General features: G+C 39.2%; 2 protein-coding genes across 7 annotated transcripts; one reads left to right on the top strand and one right to left on the bottom strand.

Annotated features, from left to right (window-relative positions):
* Positions 1–2,259: 2,259 nt before the first annotated feature.
* LOC109545318 (transmembrane channel-like protein 7) lies at positions 2,260–7,497 on the bottom strand. Of its 3 annotated transcripts, XM_019915933.2 has the most exons (15): positions 7,255–7,363; positions 5,823–6,451; positions 5,672–5,768; positions 5,470–5,617; positions 5,167–5,409; positions 4,962–5,104; positions 4,738–4,888; positions 4,257–4,498; positions 4,084–4,198; positions 3,915–4,033; positions 3,569–3,856; positions 3,353–3,514; positions 3,165–3,298; positions 3,018–3,101; positions 2,811–2,935 (listed from the first exon to the last, which is right to left on the bottom strand). In XM_019915933.2, the coding sequence occupies exons 1-15, from the start codon at positions 7,260–7,262 to the stop codon at positions 2,886–2,888; spliced, it is 2,613 nt and encodes an 870-aa protein (XP_019771492.2). In that variant the 5' UTR covers positions 7,263–7,363; the 3' UTR covers positions 2,811–2,885. The 3 variants fall into 3 exon arrangements, with proteins under 3 accessions (XP_048520048.1, XP_048520047.1, XP_019771492.2); XM_048664091.1 differs by lacking the exons at positions 2,811–2,935; positions 3,018–3,101; positions 7,255–7,363 and adding exons at positions 2,260–2,756; positions 7,370–7,497; XM_048664090.1 differs by lacking the exons at positions 2,811–2,935; positions 3,018–3,101 and adding an exon at positions 2,260–2,756.
* Positions 7,498–7,823: 326 nt separating this feature from the next.
* On the top strand, positions 7,824–18,927 carry LOC109545319 (forkhead box protein K1). Of its 4 annotated transcripts, XR_007280945.1 has the most exons (10): positions 7,826–8,374; positions 12,492–12,748; positions 12,867–13,021; positions 13,879–14,121; positions 14,175–14,320; positions 14,663–14,964; positions 15,507–15,606; positions 15,663–15,842; positions 17,600–18,461; positions 18,518–18,927. XR_007280945.1 is itself a non-coding variant. In XM_048664093.1 (9 exons), exons 1-8 carry the CDS (start codon positions 8,013–8,015, stop codon positions 15,805–15,807), a joined length of 1,710 nt encoding a protein of 569 aa, XP_048520050.1. In that variant the 5' UTR covers positions 7,826–8,012; the 3' UTR covers positions 15,808–15,842; positions 17,600–18,927. The 4 variants fall into 4 exon arrangements, 3 of the variants coding, with proteins under 3 accessions (XP_019771496.1, XP_048520050.1, XP_019771495.1); XM_048664093.1 differs by having other exon boundaries at positions 17,600–18,927; XM_019915937.2 differs by lacking the exons at positions 17,600–18,461; positions 18,518–18,927 and having other exon boundaries at positions 7,824–8,374; positions 12,492–12,670; positions 15,663–17,586.
* Positions 18,928–19,852: the final 925 nt, after the last annotated feature.

Genomic DNA, 19,852 nt, shown 5'->3' on the forward strand with positions numbered 1-19,852 from the left:
AAAACCGCTAAAAACGGACAGAAAATGTGGATTATTTTGGATCTGAAGATCCGAACGTTTTTTGAATCCGCTTTTTGCACTGCTCGCTTCCTTCTGATGAAAATAATATAAAATTTGAGGCATTTTGAGCAACTTATGAAATTTTTGCCCAAAAAATCAAAATTTCACATGCAAGTTTTTTGAGCTCAACGGATGTTTTCCTGTCTGCCTCTGGTGAAAACGCACTCTTTACAGTGTCAAGTGCAAAAAGTGACTGAAACTTTTGAACCACTTTTAGTATCAAAACCAAACCTGAATAAACGATTGCAGAATTTTATCGTCGAAGAAATGGGTCAAGCGTATTTGGAGCCGCCACAATTCAACCTGGAAGAATCGTACAACGACAGCAACTGTTGCTCGCCGTTAATCTTCATTTTGTCGCCCGGATCCGATCCAATGGCCGGACTTATCAAATTTGCTTCGGACATGGGAATTTCGAAAACCAGCCTAATGACCATCTCACTGGGACAAGGACAAGGTCCGATCGCTGCCAATATGATCATGACCGGGCTGCAAACCGGCCAATGGGCGGTTCTGCAGAATTGCCACTTAGCCACCAGCTGGATGAGGGAACTGGATAGGATTTGCGATGAGGTCATCGTTCCGGAGCTCACCAATACAAGTTTTCGGCTTTGGTTGACCAGCTATCCCAGCACGGACTTTCCCGTCGCCATATTGCAGAATGGTTAGTGATCGGGCAATTTCACTCTCACTTTGGGGGGCTGATTGGGGGTCATTTGTAGGAGTCAAGATGACGAACGAAGCCCCCAAAGGCTTGAGGCAGAATCTGCTTCGTTCCTATCTTTCGGACCCGATTTCCAATCCAGAATTCTACGCGGGATGTTCGAATTTGCTGCCCTTTCACTGCTTGCTGTTCTCTTTGTGCTTCTTCCACGGCTTGGTGCAGGAGAGGCGCAAATTTGGCCCGCTGGGCTGGAACATTCCCTACGAATTTAACGAGTCTGATCTGCGAATCAGCGTGGTGCAACTTCAGGTAAGCGGAAACAACCGCTCCAGATCTTCTGAGGATTATTCGAGCGTTCCAGATGTTCCTCAATGACTATGTGGATGTTCCCTACGATGCCTTAACCTACTTGACTGGGGAATGCAACTACGGCGGCCGAGTTACTGATGATAAAGATAGACGATTGCTCAATTCGCTACTGTCCACATTCTACAACCCGCAGACGGTCAAAACACCAGAGTACGGTTTTCTTTCGCGTACAAGCTAACATGTTCTGGAGCTATTTGAGCTGGGTTTTAGGTATCCATTCTCCCCCAGCGGCCTCTATTTCGTTCCAAAAGACACCAGCTACGAGGGCGTGGTTTTCTACATCAAATCCCTACCTATAATACCACAGCCGGAAGTATTCGGGCTGCACGAGAATGCGGATATCACCAAAGACAACCAAGAAACCCAAATTGTAGGAGCGCAAAACTCAGACTCAACTGCTCCCATGTGATTTTCTTCAATGTTTCAGCTGCTTCAAGGCGTCTTAGTGACCCAAACGCAACTAACCAGCGGAGCTGGAGGAGATTCTGGGCAGGAAAAAATGGTGATTGACCTCGCCGAGGACATTTTGGGCAAAGTGCCGGATTTATACGATATAGAACAAGTCAGCAAGAAGTATCCAGTGATTTACGAAAACTCCATGAACACTGTGTTGAGGCAGGTAAAGTCGCTCCACAACCCAATCAAGAAAGTTGCCACATCGGATTTAATCTGCAGGAGCTTATCAGGTTCAACCGGCTGATTGCAGTAGTTAAGAGGACTTTGCGCGAAATGGTCAAAGCGGTAGCAGGATTAGTCGTGATGTCGGCGGAATTAGAAGAAACCTGCCATGCCCTCATGATTGGCAAAGTCCCAACTGCATGGTTGGCCAAAAGCTATCCAAGTTTAAAACCTCTCGGGTCGTATGTTACAGACTTACTGGCAAGGTATAAGTAACGCAATAAAGGGATGAAAATAGGCGCGACTCACTTCTGCTTGCAGGTTGAAATTTTTTCAAGACTGGATCGAAAAAGGGGTGCCCACAGTGCTTTGGCTCTCCGGGTTTTACTTCACCCAGTCGTTTTTAACGGGAGTTTTGCAGAATTATTCCAGGCAGATGCACTTTCCGATAGACTGGATTCATTTCGAGTTCTACACCACGAAGTATGAGCAAGATGTTGACAATCCTGCCGACATTGGAGTGTATTGCAAGGTACATATTCATTCTCACTGTTTTTCGCACTTTTACTGTTTACTCCAACAAACATTGACTTTCTCACAAAAAAATTACCTAAATTCCATGCAGCAAGTTGAGGAAAAGCAGGAATTTAGCATATTGATTCACGTAAGTCCGCAGTTCACTTCACACAGCTCAAGGCAAGTTGAACCGAATTGTTCGAATCTGTGTGATTTATTATTAGGGGCTGTTTCTCGAGGGAGCAAGATGGGACCGGAAAACCCGAGTATTGGCTGAGTCGCTTCCGAAAATTCTCTTCGACGTTGTGCCAATAATGTGGCTGAAACCGGCCCAAAAATCACAGTACAATCCGCCGCCCTCGTATACTTGTCCAGTTTATAAGACGAGTGCCAGAAGGGGAATATTGTCGACCACTGGACATTCCACCAACTTTGTAATGTACACCACGTTCAACAGCAATTTGCCGGAAAAGCACTGGATAAATCGAGGGGTGGCAAGTTTGTGCCAACTGGATGACTAGGACGGTACCTATACATACATATAAAGTAAATACAATTTAATTTTTAGTAAATATAGCCGAATTTATTGACTTTGATTTTTGGCAAATTCTACAGACAAATCTACTGAAGCAAACAATTTAAAATAGAGTGTGTTAAATCACGCGTATTTCTTCAGCCGGGAATTTTGGCCATAGTTGCCAGTTTGATCTAGAAAAATTTCAGAAAAGTGTCTAAACATTTGATTGAACTGAAAAAAGTACAAAGAGTGCAACTAACACGATTTACGAACCTCCATTATCTCTAGCATAAAATTGCGAGTCGGGCGCATACAGTTCCGGATTGATTGTTTTGTCATGAAACTGGTATTGCCATTCTGAATGTAAAGTCATAGAAAAACGTAAAAACTCCACGTTCTAACAAAAAATGCCATACTTACGTCCTTTAGTCGCTTGAGATATTAACGAGTAGTAGTATTCCTTATCCTTAGCTGACCACCTCAACATACTGCGGTATTGGCTGACAATTTCCTTTTGGGCATTGGCCTGAGCTCTAGCGTAGTACACTCTTGCACTGAAAATTGAAAAATATGCGACATACAAAAATTGGCAAACTCATGGAACTTACCACAAAAATAGAAGGGCCACAGCAATCACGCCCGGCTTGGTGATGAACAAAACCACCGACCAAACAGTGCTGTTGGCTTTCAGTTGCAGAACCCCCAAAGTGACAATCTCATAGATGTGGTCGTAGTCTCTGAAAGGGCCGCACTCCTTAGACGTCGGCATGCTGCAAATAAAACTCTAACTGAAAATTGGGCCTTAAATCCTGCAAAGAACTTACTAAGAAACGATGTATCCAACCAATCCGACAATGCACATTAAGCTCATAAAGGCCATTACCAGAAACCAGGTGGACGTTTGCGCAGCTCTCCAAGACTTAGCCGATGGCTTACACAACTGCATAACAATGGCATATCGGATATACCAAATTAAGAATAGTTTGACTACTACAACCACTGCTAGCAAGGGGGAGAACACCAGTCCCACCCAAAATAAGGTTTGGTTGTATATTATTTGCATGGTGTTCCAGGCGATATCGAACTCCAAGTAGACGTCCTTTCGAACATACCTAAAACGGCTTCGGGTTTCCGAAATTTCCTGTCTGGCTCAGAAAATGCAATATTTACTTGTAAAATAGGAACAACAGCAGATCTAGGACTGCTGAACATATCACAGAAATAAAAAAGTCGAAAACGATCATTCTGTAGAACTCCTGGGCCAATGAGGTTTCCCAGCATGGAGATTTCTAAAATCAAGGACCTACCAAAAGGTTTGATCTGAGTGTTGGAGACTTACACTATCATTTTGCAACCAATATGTTACTATAACCGCGATTGTAACTGCACCCAATACAAAAGTCCTCCCCAATGTTAGGTACAGCGTTATTTTGGGGTTTTTGTAATCTTCGTACCTGAAAAAATGTTTACCGGATTTTTAATGCAAAATAATCCGTGCATATTTGGACTTACCTTATGATAAAGCTGAGAAACATTGGCATTAGTGTCATGACTCCATTAACGAATATCGGCGCCATAATAATTCGGGTTCCTCTATCTGAGGTGACATTTTGGAGGAAATACCAAACAGCTGCAGCTGTTCCCATTATGAGACACAACACAACCACGTTCATGCAACATTGAACGGCATAAACGAGGAATTTGTCGTAAAAAGTGCTTTTCTTCTTGTGTCTTTTGGTTTCGCCGATTAGTTCCTGAAAATACCAGATATAAATAATAATGTCGGAATGTTGAGAATCTTTCAGGCGAAGAACTCAGAAGTTCCTATTTTCTGATGACCACTTTTCATAAATAGTAGAAATGGTTAACGTCTTTTAGTCGTCCATAACTAACTCTGTTACATCATGAAGAACTTAATGAGACAGTATTTTAAATTTTCATTCAAAACTGTTGTCCATCCAGAACCCGAGCGGAAAATCACAAAAATGCTCACCTTCAGTTCATTGTAAATGGCCTTGATCTTCAGATCGGCAGCATCCTTGGTGGCTATATTGTAGTCCCAGCCACAGAAAATCTTATTTGCAAACACGTTTTTCAAACCTCCTTCTGTCTCTATGAAACTTCTCCTATAGGATTTAGCGGCGCTAGAATTGAAAAACACCCAATGAAATAGTATGCACTAAATGCGCGACACAAACTAAAAAAAATGAAACAAACCTAATACCAATCACAGCAAATGAAACAAAATAAATGGACAGCATTGTGAAAAAGTATGCATGCGGCATGCTGTATGACAAATTACTACCAATGGTTTCATTAGTGTAAAACCCATAGTACATTAAAGTGTTTGATAAGTGTCCCTAAAAAAAATGTGATGCTTTAACCAACACCGTTTCACGGGATTTTAAAAAATTATTTTTACCTCTCCAGTTATGAGGTCCGCAAACTTCCAGTCTTCTGAATCGGCGGTTTCATTGCGCCGAGTTAGTTTAGGAATGATAATAAAACTCGTGCAAATAGTTGCAATTGCAAAGTTCACCAAAAACAGCCACCGCAGGAACTTGAAAAAAGATGCAACTCCCGTGCCAAAGTTTCCCTCTATTTTCTTTAACGGCGCATACCACAGTTCAAATGAGTACGCCAAGTCCTTTATATTCATGTTCAACTATAAACAAGTTATGCTTGCTTTATATGTAAATGTAGGTAGAAGAGATGAGTAAATTACCTTGGTGAAACTCATGCTAGCGCGATATTTCATCATTTTCCAGCAGCTTAAAGCCTTCCGCTTGGACTTCCTACTTACCGACTTGGAGAGTTTATCTTTAACGCATCTTTTAATAGTGAGGCATTGAGGCATATCCCTTAGAGCTGTTCTGTGGGGTTTTTTATAAATCAACTGGCTGTTTAAAATGATTGCTCTAACCGACCTTCTTAGCTCTTCAGCATCTGGAGAGTCTTCCATCAGGGCCTCATCTTGCTCCATTTTCGAAACGATAACATTAGCATGCTTCTCCAACAAGACATCTGAAAATTTACCTCAAATTATAATCGATATTGAATGTGGATGACGAGTCTTGCCTGTCTGACTATTTCTGCCAAGATTCCTCCTAACTGTTCCGCCAGTTCTGGCCTCAAAGGATTTTTGCAAATTATTCCCTCCCTGCCGATTATTGAGGTCACTCAGCCTATGGATGGAATGGTAGTTTGATGGATGGTGCGCATCGAACTCTTCCTCATCATCACTCTCTTGATACTCCACATCATTTTGATACTCAGAGGCATTTGTTGCTGAAGTAGACGGCTGGTCCATTGGATTATTAATTTGGCGATTGAAGAAGGCCCCTTTAAGTCCACCAAACGCAGGCTGATCAGCTGAAGATGTGGCTAAATCGAAACGAGGCGCATCGTTTGAAGTTGGCTGCTCAGGCTTGAGAGCAGTCCGACTGTGGAAAGCAGCCTTTAAACCACCGGGTGGTTTGGGAGCTACTTCTGGTTGAACAGACCGGGCTTGAAATGCCCGTTTCAACCCTCCTTCCGGCGGTTTTGGAGAGCTTGAGCGTTGTTTGGGTGTAATCCGAGAGGAGCTATTTTGGGATTGAGTTGACCTGGTTTGAAACGCTGCTTTTAGTCCGCCACCTTCTGCTGGCTTTGGGGGCCTTGTATACTCTTCATAGGTATTCGCTTGAAGAGAGGGTCGTTGGAAGTGGCTGTAAAATATGGGTTTGGGCTTGGAAACAATATGAAATCCAATAAGTCAGTGTTTCTGTTTCATCTGTTTTTTGGGGGGCTCTTTCAAAGTGTTTTTAAAACAACCAGAATAAGTAGTTTGCGATCAAACTACATTGACGTTTTGAATATAAACCATTACATTGTTTTCAAAATTCAAAGTGTTGCATTGTAGAAATTATCTCCTATCGGAAAGAATTGACGTGATAAATAACCTCAATCAATGCGCAGCGTTAAAAATAAAAATACCCTAAAATTTTGAACAAAAATTTATTGCCACGGAACATAAAGCAAATTTAGCATGTATTGATAGCACTTAAAACATGATTTAGCAGGAAATCTCCTTTGCGAATATGTTACGGTTAAACTTTGAACTTGGCTAATCGCGGTAATAACCGGTAAATCTCGAGTTTAACACAAAGGCAATGTTAATGTCGAAAGCAATAAAGTCGAGTTCAGCCCTTTTTGCTTGTTGAATGTTGAATAGTTTATGAGATACATTATGATTAGACTATTACTTTCTACCAGGTATAGTTCTTACGCCCTTAATACTACTTAACCGGTTAATCTCGAGATTAACATAATTTAGAACGTCAACCGTGACAAATGTTAATTGAAAATGTCAACCAGATTCGGAAAATTGTTTTTTAGCGAATATCAGGTTCTTCGCGCTTTCATTACATACATTCAAGTATATTTTAAGTAACAAAAAACACAAAACTGCGTAACTCGGCCGCGCATCAACGACGTAAACGCGATAAAAAGTAAAAATAAATAAACATACCCAGGCATGTTTGGACAGTAATTTCCTTGGGAAACTAAACGACAAAGTAGTTGCGGTTTATCGAAATAGCAATCAACTAAGTAAGATTAGCGTTATCAATATCAATAATACAAACCTTAATCAGGATTTCTGTGAATCAGGAATTTTGATAAATGTGTTTACGTCTCTACTTTTTGAGGTTACAGTTCCAACTCAACCCATTTTTGAAGGTATTCTCAGGCCATCGCTGTCTCACCCCACGCGACAGACAAAGACACGCATGTGACCGGTGCCGACCCCAGACTGCCAAATATGTCAAGAAAGTTGAGGGATTCTGTGCGGTTTCATTTGTTGTTTGCAGTGAATCAGTGCATAAATAAGGTATTAAAGGGCAATAGACGAGTCAAAACCCATCATTAAACCGCATGGCAACCGGCAAGTAGTTATATTTGCTTTTGTTATGAAAATACGCCGGGGGCCTTCAAGGACGACGCTAGTTTGGTTACAGTTCTCTGTAAAGTGACTAGTTTGCGCAACAACGCGGTAGAGGACACACACATTGTTTTTAAATATTTTGAAAGACGACGTATTGTTTTCACGTGTTTATCAAATTTTCATCCAGCAAGTACCGACTGAGCTGTTATGAAATCGAATCGGAGCAACAAAATACACACATTGGAGTTGCACAGGTGACTCCCACGTTTATAGCGGTTTGTAGGTAAACAGTGAGTCCTTTAGGTGCGTGTTTCGCCAAATCCGGTGCGGTTAAGTGAACGATCATGTCGGTACACACGGCACAGACCTCGGAAAGTGATGCCTGGGCTTTATTGTCGCTCAAATCGGCCCCAGCCAGCCCTTCGAAGCTCCAGTGGAGCCCCGAAGACCAGGGGGACATCATAGCGCGGATAGAGGCCAAAGAGTTCGAATACTTAGTCCGGCAGAACCGCATAGTTATAGGTAGAAACAGTTCACGTGGTGATGTCGATGTAAATATGGGGCATTCGAGCTTTATATCCCGCAGACACTTGGAAGTGTTTTTCGATCATCCGTTCTTCTACATGAGCTGCAACGGGAAGAATGGCGTTTTCATCGATGGGGTCTTTCAGCGAAAAGGGGCCCCATCGATCAGACTGCCCAAGACGTAAGTTTGTGTTATGTAAACAACTCTCTCTCTGTGTATGTGTGTGTGTGCTCGGGCTGACGATTGTGGTGTTTATCCAACACAGTCGGCAGTTCCCCAGGCCTTGAGCCTAGTGAGGTTAAATTAGCATGCTGGCTATCACGTGTTTTGTTCTTTTCGTCGAATATTCCAGATTCTCCACAATCAATACTGGCTAGCCGGGGCACTTTGCCATGCCAAGCCAGAGGGTTAGAAATCCACAATGTTATAAATACATTTTCGAGTATTTATTGAGCCACTGACGTCACTGGCATGCTAACACTCTAAATTGATCCTTATGTCCACTGGTCATAAAGATCCAGTTGGGCTTTGAGCTCCAGCAAGCCAAATAATAATAGCCCCAGTTACTTATTGATACTCTACATAGCGTTGATATCCTTTTAAGGACTATGTTATGACTGTTCAGCTGCACCACGTGGCCGGTTTATCTGCAATTGCCTTCGAATTGGGACTGGTTTGCTAACCGACTCATCCTTTATTTGCTGATGTCATTTCGATGCTACTTTTCCACATTTTATGGCTTTATTTACTTTACGTTTCTGCTGCTGCAAACCGACCACATTTTGCCAGCTTCATGCACCCAATTGTCTATGTTTATGTTGACGATCTCAAACGACTACCCTTTTAAAACAACAGTTTTCATTGTTTTTCAGAATGTTTGGACTTTCTATCACAACTTGATGTCAAAGCGAAGTTGATAGAAACTGTAGCCCTTTCGAAATCTATATCATTATTTACATAATTTACTTTAAATAATTAGAAAGTGATCCAAAAACATCATCTTTAGAACATTATGTCTCACCTCTAATTATTGCCATCTGAACAGTGCAATTAAAGAAATCATGCGATCATAATTGGCATTTGTGAACAAAAGCTCGGTTACTGTGAATAGAAATAACACCAAGTCGAGAAGTTTGCTATTTTTACTGAATTATTGGGTTTACAAAAGGCAACCCAAAACCTAAATATCACTCTTACTAACGTTAGTTGATGCATGGATTGTTGGAAGGCGACTTTAACTGAAGATTCAAATTCTGTGAGCATCAGAACAAGTTCAAATTCAAAAATGTAGAAAAATCCCTTAATAAGATAATATTTGTTTTTAATACCAGCCGAAAAATTTTCTTAAATATTGCTCACTCATTTTTATCGCAATTGAAGTTATTTATTTATTTGCCTGAATCTTGTTTGTGTTTATCGTACTTACATAAGCCCGGTGAGTTTTTTTTTTTTTAGTTTTATCATGACTCAATTAAATGTCACTGGGAAAATAACTAGATTATCGAACGAAATAGTTTTCGCATTACTCCCCTTTTAACCCAAACATTGAGGAGCGAACTGGAAAACGACGCAAAAAACTAGTTTGACGCGATGCGTTTTTGTTTGCAAACATTTTTCTGTGGAAATAAATGAATTCCGAATCGTTAACATTCGACTAAAATTTATTTTTAATGTATTGCCACATGGATAATCAACACATCTTTGTTACAAGGACACTCAGATAAGTAGTAAATGGGATTCAAAATTATGGGATTTGTTAGTAGTGATACTACAGTTGTAAAGTATGATAAACATTATAAGCTTACCATGTTAAGATATGAATGACCGTCAAGTGTCTGTAAGCAAATTTTTAATTTGAGACCTTGGGCTAATTACTTTGATTGATTTTGACTAAAATTTTGTTCTAAATTTAATGGATTTTGTTGGGCAATTCTTGTAGGTACGGGATGTTGAATAAATCAACCAAATATGTACTTAACGCGATTTTTTCATCTTCAGTTTGCAAATGTGAGGGGCCTGTCTGTACACGATAGTCATTCCCGTGAAAACCATGACATGCACTTATTTAGACTTGCTTTTGAACGTCAACTTGCGTTTGCTTTCTCATATCATTGATTTTAATGAAAAAGTCCAATGATCATGCAGGCTGCGTTGCCAATTTAAAATTTACTGGAAGGGTTCAGTAAAGTCGCATCCAGCTACATTAAAAGCCAAACTGGTGTAGACTGTCGCATCGTTGCATCATCTTGGACTCAACTGCTGCATTGCCATCAAATATCGGTTGAGAAATATCTTCTGTTTAACTGTGTTTTTGTTTGTTAATAAACCAATGTTTGCCCGTTGCTCCCGATGCGATTTTACACCCTTTCGGCTTTACGCATTTTTATGTAATCGCTTAAAATGATTTGTGGACTATTTAAGGTGTATAAATAACTGTCTCTAAGCCCGCCACTATCACAACAATAGTATTTTTTCTTCGTGTAACAACAGATAGGAACATAAGATCAATACACCCAGAAACACGTGCAGTCCCAGACCGCAGCGAAGGGCAAGCGACTTACGTGAGCCCTGGAAATCCAACGTAAAGCTCAAAACTTTCGCCTGTGGTTCAAGGTCTTTGCCAGGATAATCAATTTTGGCCAAAAATACCGTTGGCGGTTTGTCCTTCCTTCGGCCGATCCTGCTTGGCAACAAATAATACCAGGAAACTGAAAAAGTTCGGTGTGAACAAATCTTTAGTCAGCTGCTTTTTCACTAACTGAACCGAAGCTTCCGAAGAGGGTTGATTGGCTCTGAGCACAATACTTTTCTCAATGTCGACTTAACAGTTCAGAGAACTGAACCTGCGGGCAATGAGGACGAGAAGGAAAGCCTTCTGCTGCCAGAAATGCGATGGGAGTTCAACATTCATACAAACTTTGCCGGAAATGCCTAACCAATTGTGGTAGAAACCGTTCATAGATTACATGTGAAATGCTGCTTTTAAAGGGTTAGATAATGGTTGGTGTCGGCTTTTAGGGCATCTTCTTATCGTATTGCAAGTTTCAAAGAAAAGAAAACAGTTTTCAGGTTCTGCTAGTGACAGACATTGTTCGCTAATAGAAAGCAAAAGTTCCACAGCTCCGAACTCAATCGCTGGCTATTTTTTCTCGTTTGACCTATCCGAAAATAATACTTTTCGTGCAGTCAAATACAGTGCAATTCAAAATATGTTCGAAGGCCGTCGAGCGGATTTAGCTCATACTACTTCATTTTTTCAACCAAGACTACACAAGCCATGTTGTTTTGACTAACATGATAGACCGATGAAAAAATCAAAATTAATGTTTTCTCTGCTGCATAATTTCCCAAGCATTTGCCTAAATTAAGTCACATTCAGATATCTACCACAACTGGTTTATCAGCTGGTTAGGATGTACAAACACGTATTATTCGGCTTGTCTAAATGCTCCCAAATTGCTGCGAAACGGCAAGATCCGGACACATTTTATTTAACTTTAGCTTTACTTTTGGCCTCGCTTTTGGCCCACCAATCTAGGTTAAATATGACTGATGAAACACACCATTAGTCAGGTACAGCCCACATTTTTATGTGTTAGTTTTGGCCTGTTTAAAAAAAATCAGGCATCCTATTGGTTAGAGATAGCTTAATATAGAGGTTCTATAATTTCTTTCAGTCACACTATACGGGCTGTACCTTAATAACTTTTGTCTCAAAGTCATCTGCTCTATTTATATGCGAGAAATGAGTGGAATTGGTCTAATGTGGGTTATTGACTCCGCGAAACCAAACCTTGTTTCAATTGTTTATATTAGAAATTAGGCGATTTTTTCGCCAACTGTAACGCAACATTAGAATGATGCTGAAAACCTGATACTGGTGGGCTTCGGTGTGAGCGCCTAAAAACTAGTTCTTGCAGACATGTTGGTGCCAACCACCTACCTATGCGACTTACTGAACCAGGTTTGCAACTAGTGAAAGTGTTTCTCGATGTTCATACAATGCAAATAGCAATTTCTTGATGGCATTTGGTACCGTTTACACCGCGAAATTGAGACCCCTAGTAGCAGTTGAACAGCAAACGAGTTCAATTTTAGAGCAGCTTTTTGGGTCTTATAACTTGTTTTTGAGTCTCGCATCGCTTCAGTCTGCTCAGTTGTTTATTCATCTGTCGCAAGTAGGAGTGGTTTGCATCCTCAGAGGTGTGCTTGCTTCGAATGAAACCTTTCGATTGAAAATCCCAAAAAACACCAGTTTCCAGCAACAGCCCGAACTTTAATTTTAATTTTGTTCCAGATGTATGTTCCGGTTCCCAAGTACCAATATACGATTGTCCTTTCAATCGCTAGTTGATGATGGATTGGATTCGGCAGCTCCTAATGTGCGAGAAGTGTCGCCTGTACGCATCAGGGAGCGAGCTGGAGGAGGCAATTCGTCAGGAGCTATGCATCCGCTACGCATAAATATACCTGAAGGTGAATTTGGAAACAGTCCTTTCCCATCTCCCACTGGGACTATTAGTGCCGCCAATAGTTGCCCAGCAAGTCCAAGAAGTGAGTTAAGGCGATTGAAGCAGTAGCTCATTCTTAACCATCGATATCGATCGTTGTGCTGATTGCACGACATTAGCAGCTATTTGAGTGTGTTTGCAAAAGTTGACTTTTTCTGTAGGTCACCATGGGGTCAGTCAGGGCAAGAGGAACGTTCAGGCTGATTTGCAAATGGTGGCGGCGTATGCAGCTGCTCAAGTGGCTCATCGAGATGATGGGCATCTCTCACAGAGTCACAGTCCCGACTACAGACAAACGACATCGAATGGCAACTCAGTAAGCCTCTTCAATAACACTTGTTCTAGCTACTTGAACCCTTAGATGATCGGTTGCTATTGCATCTACTATTTCTCACTTCCATTGCATTGTCTATTCATCATTATTTCGCGCTGGCTTTGTGTGCATTTGCGTAGCAGTGGAGAAACTCACTTGAATCCATTTTCATGTTTCGCCAACATTATGAGCGTCTGGTCGACAAACCTGCAAGTCAAAACAACAAAAGCATTTACGCTATAGAACGGATATAAATTATCTGCGCATTTCACAATCAATACTACTGCTTTCAACTATCGTGGCATTTAAGGAATTGTTTTGTAAATTGCAAATTATTTCCGAATAGCAAGGCTTATGCCATATAAATGAATAGTGAACAGTGGTCTAGGTCAACATAAAATCGTATAAGCAAATGGTGTTTTGCCGATTAAATTGGCTGGTACCTCGAAGCAATTAGAATCACTGTCGCTCTAATTAGCTCGGAAGAAACCTGCATTTGGTCTGACAACTAATTCTATTTGGTAAACATCTTTCAAGTATCGGATTCAATTTTTTTAATTAATTTAAAGCATAAATCCTAGTTAATATCAATTCAGCAGGATCACAACGATGCTAAAAAATTCGAAACTACTACTACTGCGCCTTACAAGTGATTTTTCTTAAGCATATTTAAATAATTAGTTTTGATTGGAACAGATTGTGGCAATTAGTAATTTGTTGTCCGAAACGTGTTTGCTTGCTTCAATGACTCGCTTTTATTTATACTTTTATGATTAGTTCAATTTTCACTCACGCGCTGGATGTAATTAGGTTTTAGTATCGTACCATAAACGTCCCATTTAACTCGATCTTTCCCCTAGGCTCCATCTGTTGTAATAAATGATGGCTATATAGCGAGTGGAAGCGGCAAAGATGACTCAAAACCGCCCTTTTCGTACGCTCAATTAATAGTGCAAGCTGTGGCCAGCGCTGCCGATAAGCAATTGACGCTCTCAGGGATTTACAGTTACATAACCAAGCACTATCCATACTACAGAACAGCCGATAAGGGATGGCAAAATTCAATCAGACACAATCTTAGTCTAAATCGATACTTCATCAAGGTAACATTAGTTTTTTGAAGGAAAACATTGAGTTATTGAGCTTCTTGTTTTAGGTGCCCAGAAGCCAGGAAGAGCCCGGAAAAGGTTCCTTCTGGCGAATCGATCCTCAATCAGAGTCGAAGTTGATCGAACAGGCCTTCAGACGTCGGCGTCAGCGAGGAGTATCTTGCTTCCGAGCTCCTTTCGGTTTAAGTTCACGGTACGTTCCTGGGAGAGAACTGAAATAATTCCATAATAATCATTTTACGTTATGGTTACATAATATTCAACGATTAAGTATGTGGAAAACAAGTGTAGCAAACTCATGAATGACATCAATTTCATAAACAATTCGTATTTGTGCGAGTTATGTTTTTCATAGCAACAACACATCAATAACGTGATGCATTCAAGCGACAAGCTTTATGACGATTTTTATCTGATGTAATCTATAATAAATGGAATTAAATATCTGAGACGTTCAAAACGTGCAACTTAGACCTTAGATTGGTGGACGTTGGTAATCATCATTATAGTCACTTAATGTTTACGATGCTTCTAGGAGTGCTCCAGCTTCACCTTCGCATTTAGGAATTTCGGACGTTATGACTCCGGATTCTCTGTCTCGTGAAGGATCTCCTACTATGGATCATGGTATCGACGTTAGTCAATCCGCTCCGGGTAGTCCAGGAGCCGCTGTAGCGCGCGCTGGATCTGGCGGTATGATCGGACATCAGCAGATGTCAGCTTTAGTGGGTGCGACCAAAGCGAGGCTCATGCTGCCTCAACACCATCAGGATCATTACATTGAGCAACAAGTTATCGATCGGCCCTCGTCTAATGGGCAACAAGAATATCGGGAAGGTGAGTGTGAGGCGTAATAAAAACGTTTTCATTACATTCAGCAAATCAATTACACACACGATTCATGATTGTCTGGATTCTTCTATCCGAGTATATCACGCGCGTTCAAAATAGACGGCGCAACTGTCGGGCTAAACATTCAAAATATACATGAAGAATCTGCTGAAAGAAGTTAAAAATAGTGACAAGGTTGGATATATTTAACGTATACTTCAGTCGCGTTTAAAACATGATTTTTGGCCAGCAGAACGCCTCATCTGCTTTCAAACTGATCGAGTAAACTTCTGTTCGCTGTTTCTACTTAATGTGGCTTTTACCAAACCCAGTATCTGATTTTCATATCTGCATGTTCAATCAAACAGTCGCTTTTTGGCAGCACGTTTGATTCTTATGTGAATATGCATATAGAAAAATACTTTACATGCAATGTATAAACAATCCCCAGACAAACTGACTCGAATTGATATTCCAAACTTCCGAAAGGAGTGTAGAAAATAATATATTTTAAAATACAACAAATACTGAAGACTATTCTTTTCCAGAAAAATTCCTTGTCAGTTCTATGGAAGAGCGTTCAATGTCTCCGACGCCTTTTTCGCCACAGCCCGTCATCGTTCAGGCTGCAAACTACTCACCATACAGGTACGAGCTCTTATTATCCACACTATAATAATATAAAGTAACGTTTATTTTTCTAGTGGTAACAATTACGGCAACATAGGTATAGATTTGAAAAGACAACTGGAAGAACAAAGCGTTGGTAGTCCATCTAGCTCCGGCGAAATGGACGATCCAGAAATTAAACGACAGCGCTTAATTCAGCCCAAATACGAGACCGAGTAAATCAACTGCATACTTATGCTATATGTAAGAGACAGGTACGTATGCATTCTTACTTATCTTGTCTTTTGTTAATATCGTAATGTTACAGTACAATTGAGAAGCAAAAATGCGGTTTCGTTATGTAAACATTTAAAACAGGCATTGTTTAATTTAGGTCGAAGATTGATCTTATTCTTGCTTTTGCACTGATTTACGTTATAGAAGATGGACTTAATGAAAATTTGGTTATCGTGTCTAAAACGCGGCCCTTAAAAATCTAATTTACGCCCCAAATGAGTGCAAGAGTAAGAAAAGTTCAGAGTAACAGGTTTTATTGATAATGTACGCCCCCTTTTTCGTGTGATACGGCAATAAGTCATGAGAAATTGCGCAAAGAATGTCTTTCGGTGTCATTTATATAGTCTTCTTATGCGGATACATTTAAGGTAACAAAACTTAAGCGATTTTTACGTAAGTTAAGTGATATTCAAAGTCGACAATTTCATACTGGCACTGATAAAAGATTTATCAGGTTGGCTTGTCAAGTATTTATGATATTTTGCAGTTGCAAATTTTCCATATTCAAAATATACATTTGCAGACATTCTGAAGATATCACTATAGGTCGGAAATTATGCATAAAATAGATATTTACCTATTTGCAACAATGACAAGAAATATCAGTCTTTTTTTCTATCAGTCGGAGTTCAAACATGAAACACTTCGTCTAGTTTTCTTTAATATATGGACAACTTTCGGATAGAAAAAAGTAATTTCTGAATTTTAAGTGATGGAATATAGATCTATTAAATCTAGATATATCTAATAGATCTCATATTCTAGGAATGTTTATTGCTTTTTATATGAATAAATTTCTCCAATAGGAACGACTGAACAATATTGGATCAGCATGTATTTTTCAATGTTTTTATGTGATTAATTGAAGAAAACTTTCAAAAGCCGAATGGTATTTGATGGTTAGAAAGTTTTGTTGCAAAACACAATTTTATTTCCTGGCAGTTTTGATTAATGTTGAATGAAATTCTAGTGCTTTTCAAAATGATGTACATTTGTACTTGTACATAGTGTATATGTCATTTAAATAATATGCTATCTTTGAAAAAATACTTTGTGCAAGCAAAACATATTTGGACTCTTCAAATTCTGATTTATGGGAGGTTAACCGCTCACTCAATCACCAGATTTATCTGCAGAATTTTCTACTAGTATTTTTATTTAACATATTAAAGTGCCGTATTAATAAATAGCATCCACCCAGTGTTTGTTAATTAATTAAGACTTTTTTGTACTAGCGTGGTTGGTGCGACTTCTATGCAATACGCTTAAAATATATTAGGTTTGATGGTTTTGGATGTTTGGTTCTTATTTGTCTAATGCCCAGTTTATCAAGCCTTTGAATTTATTCTGTTCAATTTGTCAAATAAATTTAAATGACTTTCATAATGTTTGGTGAGCATTCCTGAAGTTAATTCTTATTGGATGCTTTGGCAAGTAAAAGTGACCAGACATTTATTATCAGTCATTCTGATGTATGAAAATGAGCAGAACAATTTCGAGCATTTAATTTCAGTTGGACTTTATTAAGACGGTTATAATTGAGGAAGCCCCTGATGGCTGAAAAGTGGTTTGCATTGTAAATAAGCAGTTATTACGGATATAGTGGGCTTACATGTAAAAACTGTACTCCGGTTTTCGACCCAAAACTGGTCTTACCCTGTTAGTTGTATGTATACAGAACTATACTTGTAGGGATAAATAATAAAGTAATATTGCTGTGAATTTTTTGTTTTAGTGTTGTGTTGATAAACTTCTAGGATGTTTGTTTTGCATTTGCTATGTTTATGGATTTACCCATTTGGGGATTGGCTTAATCCGCGCAATATGAGCGTTTTAATGAGCGAAACGCAGACAGATGATGGTGGTTTCTGGCTCTTTTGCAATCGAAGTAAAACATTTCTTGCTTTCTCAACATGTATTTTGCTACTTGAACCTTAACATAGGGGGATGTTCTTTCGCTTACCTCCAGCATTAAAGGCGGATTATTATATAGAAAAAATAAAATGAAAATAATATAATTTATTACCTATATTTCCTAACTTGCTACAGGACAAGACTAAGCGCTTTAGTTGGCGACATTTCAATGGTCGATATAAAACAATGTCATATAACAAAAAAAGTGTATAATATTATCAGTCTTTTGTAAAGAAAGCGCTAAAACTAAGAACTATTTAAATATGCTTTGCTTCATCTGTATGTTTCTGTTATATGACATATTAATTAAAAATAAAAGATGCACAAACACAATAGTTTAACAAATTATGAAGACAACTGGTCCAGTGATGAATGCCAAATAATCAACAATAGTACTGATGTTATGAATAACATGTTATCAATAACATCAGTATTATTGTTGATTAATTCGCATTCATTTTTACCTCAAATACGCGCCAACAGAACTTACAGCCTTTTGTTAAAATAGAACCGGTCGTGAAAAGTACGGCCGAGAAGCAACTTGTGTCCATATCCGTGTATAGGTCCCAACAGGCCCAAGTAAATAGTGCGAAATTGCAGCTTGAAAAGTTCAGTAAAATGCTTAATAATCTGGACATTGATTATTTACCCGATAAAGGCGAGTCAACTAAAAGCAGAGTGAGGTAAGATTTGAAATATCGGTATTTTCGCAAACATCCCTGTTCTTACTTCTCTTTAGGGAGGCTGAGGAGAAATACAACATGGAAGTAGCCAAACTGCAGAAAATGATTGCATCTGACGACATTCAAGATGTTCAAGGCCCCAGAGTTTTAGCCGCGGTTCCTTGGTCGCAAATAGAGGCTGGAGCTAATGCGGTGGTTCCCAAAACATTCAGAATTGTCAGAATCAAGTASTATCGCTGGTSGTTCTACTGCCGGATTTTYCAACTAAAATATTCAATTCATTATTGAAATGTGAAATTTTATGGAAAACTTACGTCTGCGATTATATTATGTTCCTCATTATCAGATTCCTCTTCATCAATCTCAGCTGAAGATTGTCGGTTTGAATCTGACTCGCTATCAGTATATATAATGGGAACCTAAAGTTGCAACAGATTGTGGTGGTTTAATAAATAATAACTCTCTTTTCAAGTCCTATTTTTGTAGAGATAAACACCAAGGACTGATAAAAACAAAATATAAAATACTTCACATACCTTTTTAACATTCCTTTGTCCGAATCTAAAATCGTCTTCAGTTTTGTCGACTTCGTTGGATGATGAATTCGAACCTTGTTCATCTGACTCGTAGGTTTCGTCTATGACAGTATCTAGACATAGATTCTTCAATTAAACCTTTATTAAATAAAACATTTTAGATACTTTTTGAACAATGTTAGTATTTCAAGCTATCACTTGGGGCTAGAAAGTACCCGGCTATTGTACTTGCGAGTTAAACTGTTTTTTGGCTAATTCGTCAATAGTTTTTATACTGGACTGTGGCCAAACGCCACAAATAAAAAAATACCATCGAAAATATTACCATTCTCACGTTTACTTGTGGCTGCATCGCTGTCTTCCAGAAAACAATCCTCAATAAAAACAATGTTCTTTAACTGGTTGAGCGCTATTTAAAGCAGCTACTTACCAGATCCGTCGCTCTCATTACACTTACAAATTGCAAATGGTTTGATAAAAAAATATTTCTGATTCTTCGAAAATAACTGCCGTCAATTTCGAATAGGTTGTCTTAACAATTCCTCCAGTTGAAATGTGTCGATATCTTCTCAGTGTTGCCAAATGTGGTGCTTCACCCAAAGTTTTTCAATAATTCCGGCTATATTGGAATAAAAAAAATAAAAAATAAACTTCTAGGATGTTTGTTTTGCATTTGCTATGTTTATGGATTTACCCATTTGGGGATTGGCTTAATCCACACAATATGAGCGAAACGCAGACAGATGATGGTGGACGTATTTCTTACTAATTTGCAAGCGAAATAAAACAACATTTCTTGCTTTCTCAATATGTATTTTGCTACTTGAACCTTAACATAACGGGATGTTGTTTCTC

Source organism: Dendroctonus ponderosae, unplaced genomic scaffold (genome assembly GCF_020466585.1).
Source record: "Dendroctonus ponderosae isolate FM_Combo_2020 unplaced genomic scaffold, Dpon_F_20191213v2 Dpon_F_20191213_2, whole genome shotgun sequence".
Taxonomy (NCBI): Eukaryota; Metazoa; Arthropoda; class Insecta; order Coleoptera; family Curculionidae; genus Dendroctonus; species Dendroctonus ponderosae.

Excerpts from the sequence above, each read along its gene's own strand:
- LOC109545318 (XM_048664090.1), bottom strand. Across the intron at positions 5,769-5,822 it reads TGGCAGAAATAGTCAGACAG|ATGTCTTGTTGGAGAAGCAT; the intron begins GCAAGACTCGTC and ends GTAAATTTTCAG. Across the intron at positions 3,515-3,568 it reads GTTGGATACATCGTTTCTTA|CATGCCGACGTCTAAGGAGT; the intron begins GTAAGTTCTTTG and ends TTTTATTTGCAG.
- LOC109545319 (XM_048664093.1), top strand. The coding sequence starts at position 8,013 with ATGTCGGTACACACGGCACAGACCTCGGAAAGTGATGCCTGGGCTTTA. Across the intron at positions 14,321-14,662 it reads CCTTTCGGTTTAAGTTCACG|GAGTGCTCCAGCTTCACCTT; the intron begins GTACGTTCCTGG and ends CGATGCTTCTAG. Across the intron at positions 15,607-15,662 it reads GCAAACTACTCACCATACAG|TGGTAACAATTACGGCAACA; the intron begins GTACGAGCTCTT and ends TTATTTTTCTAG.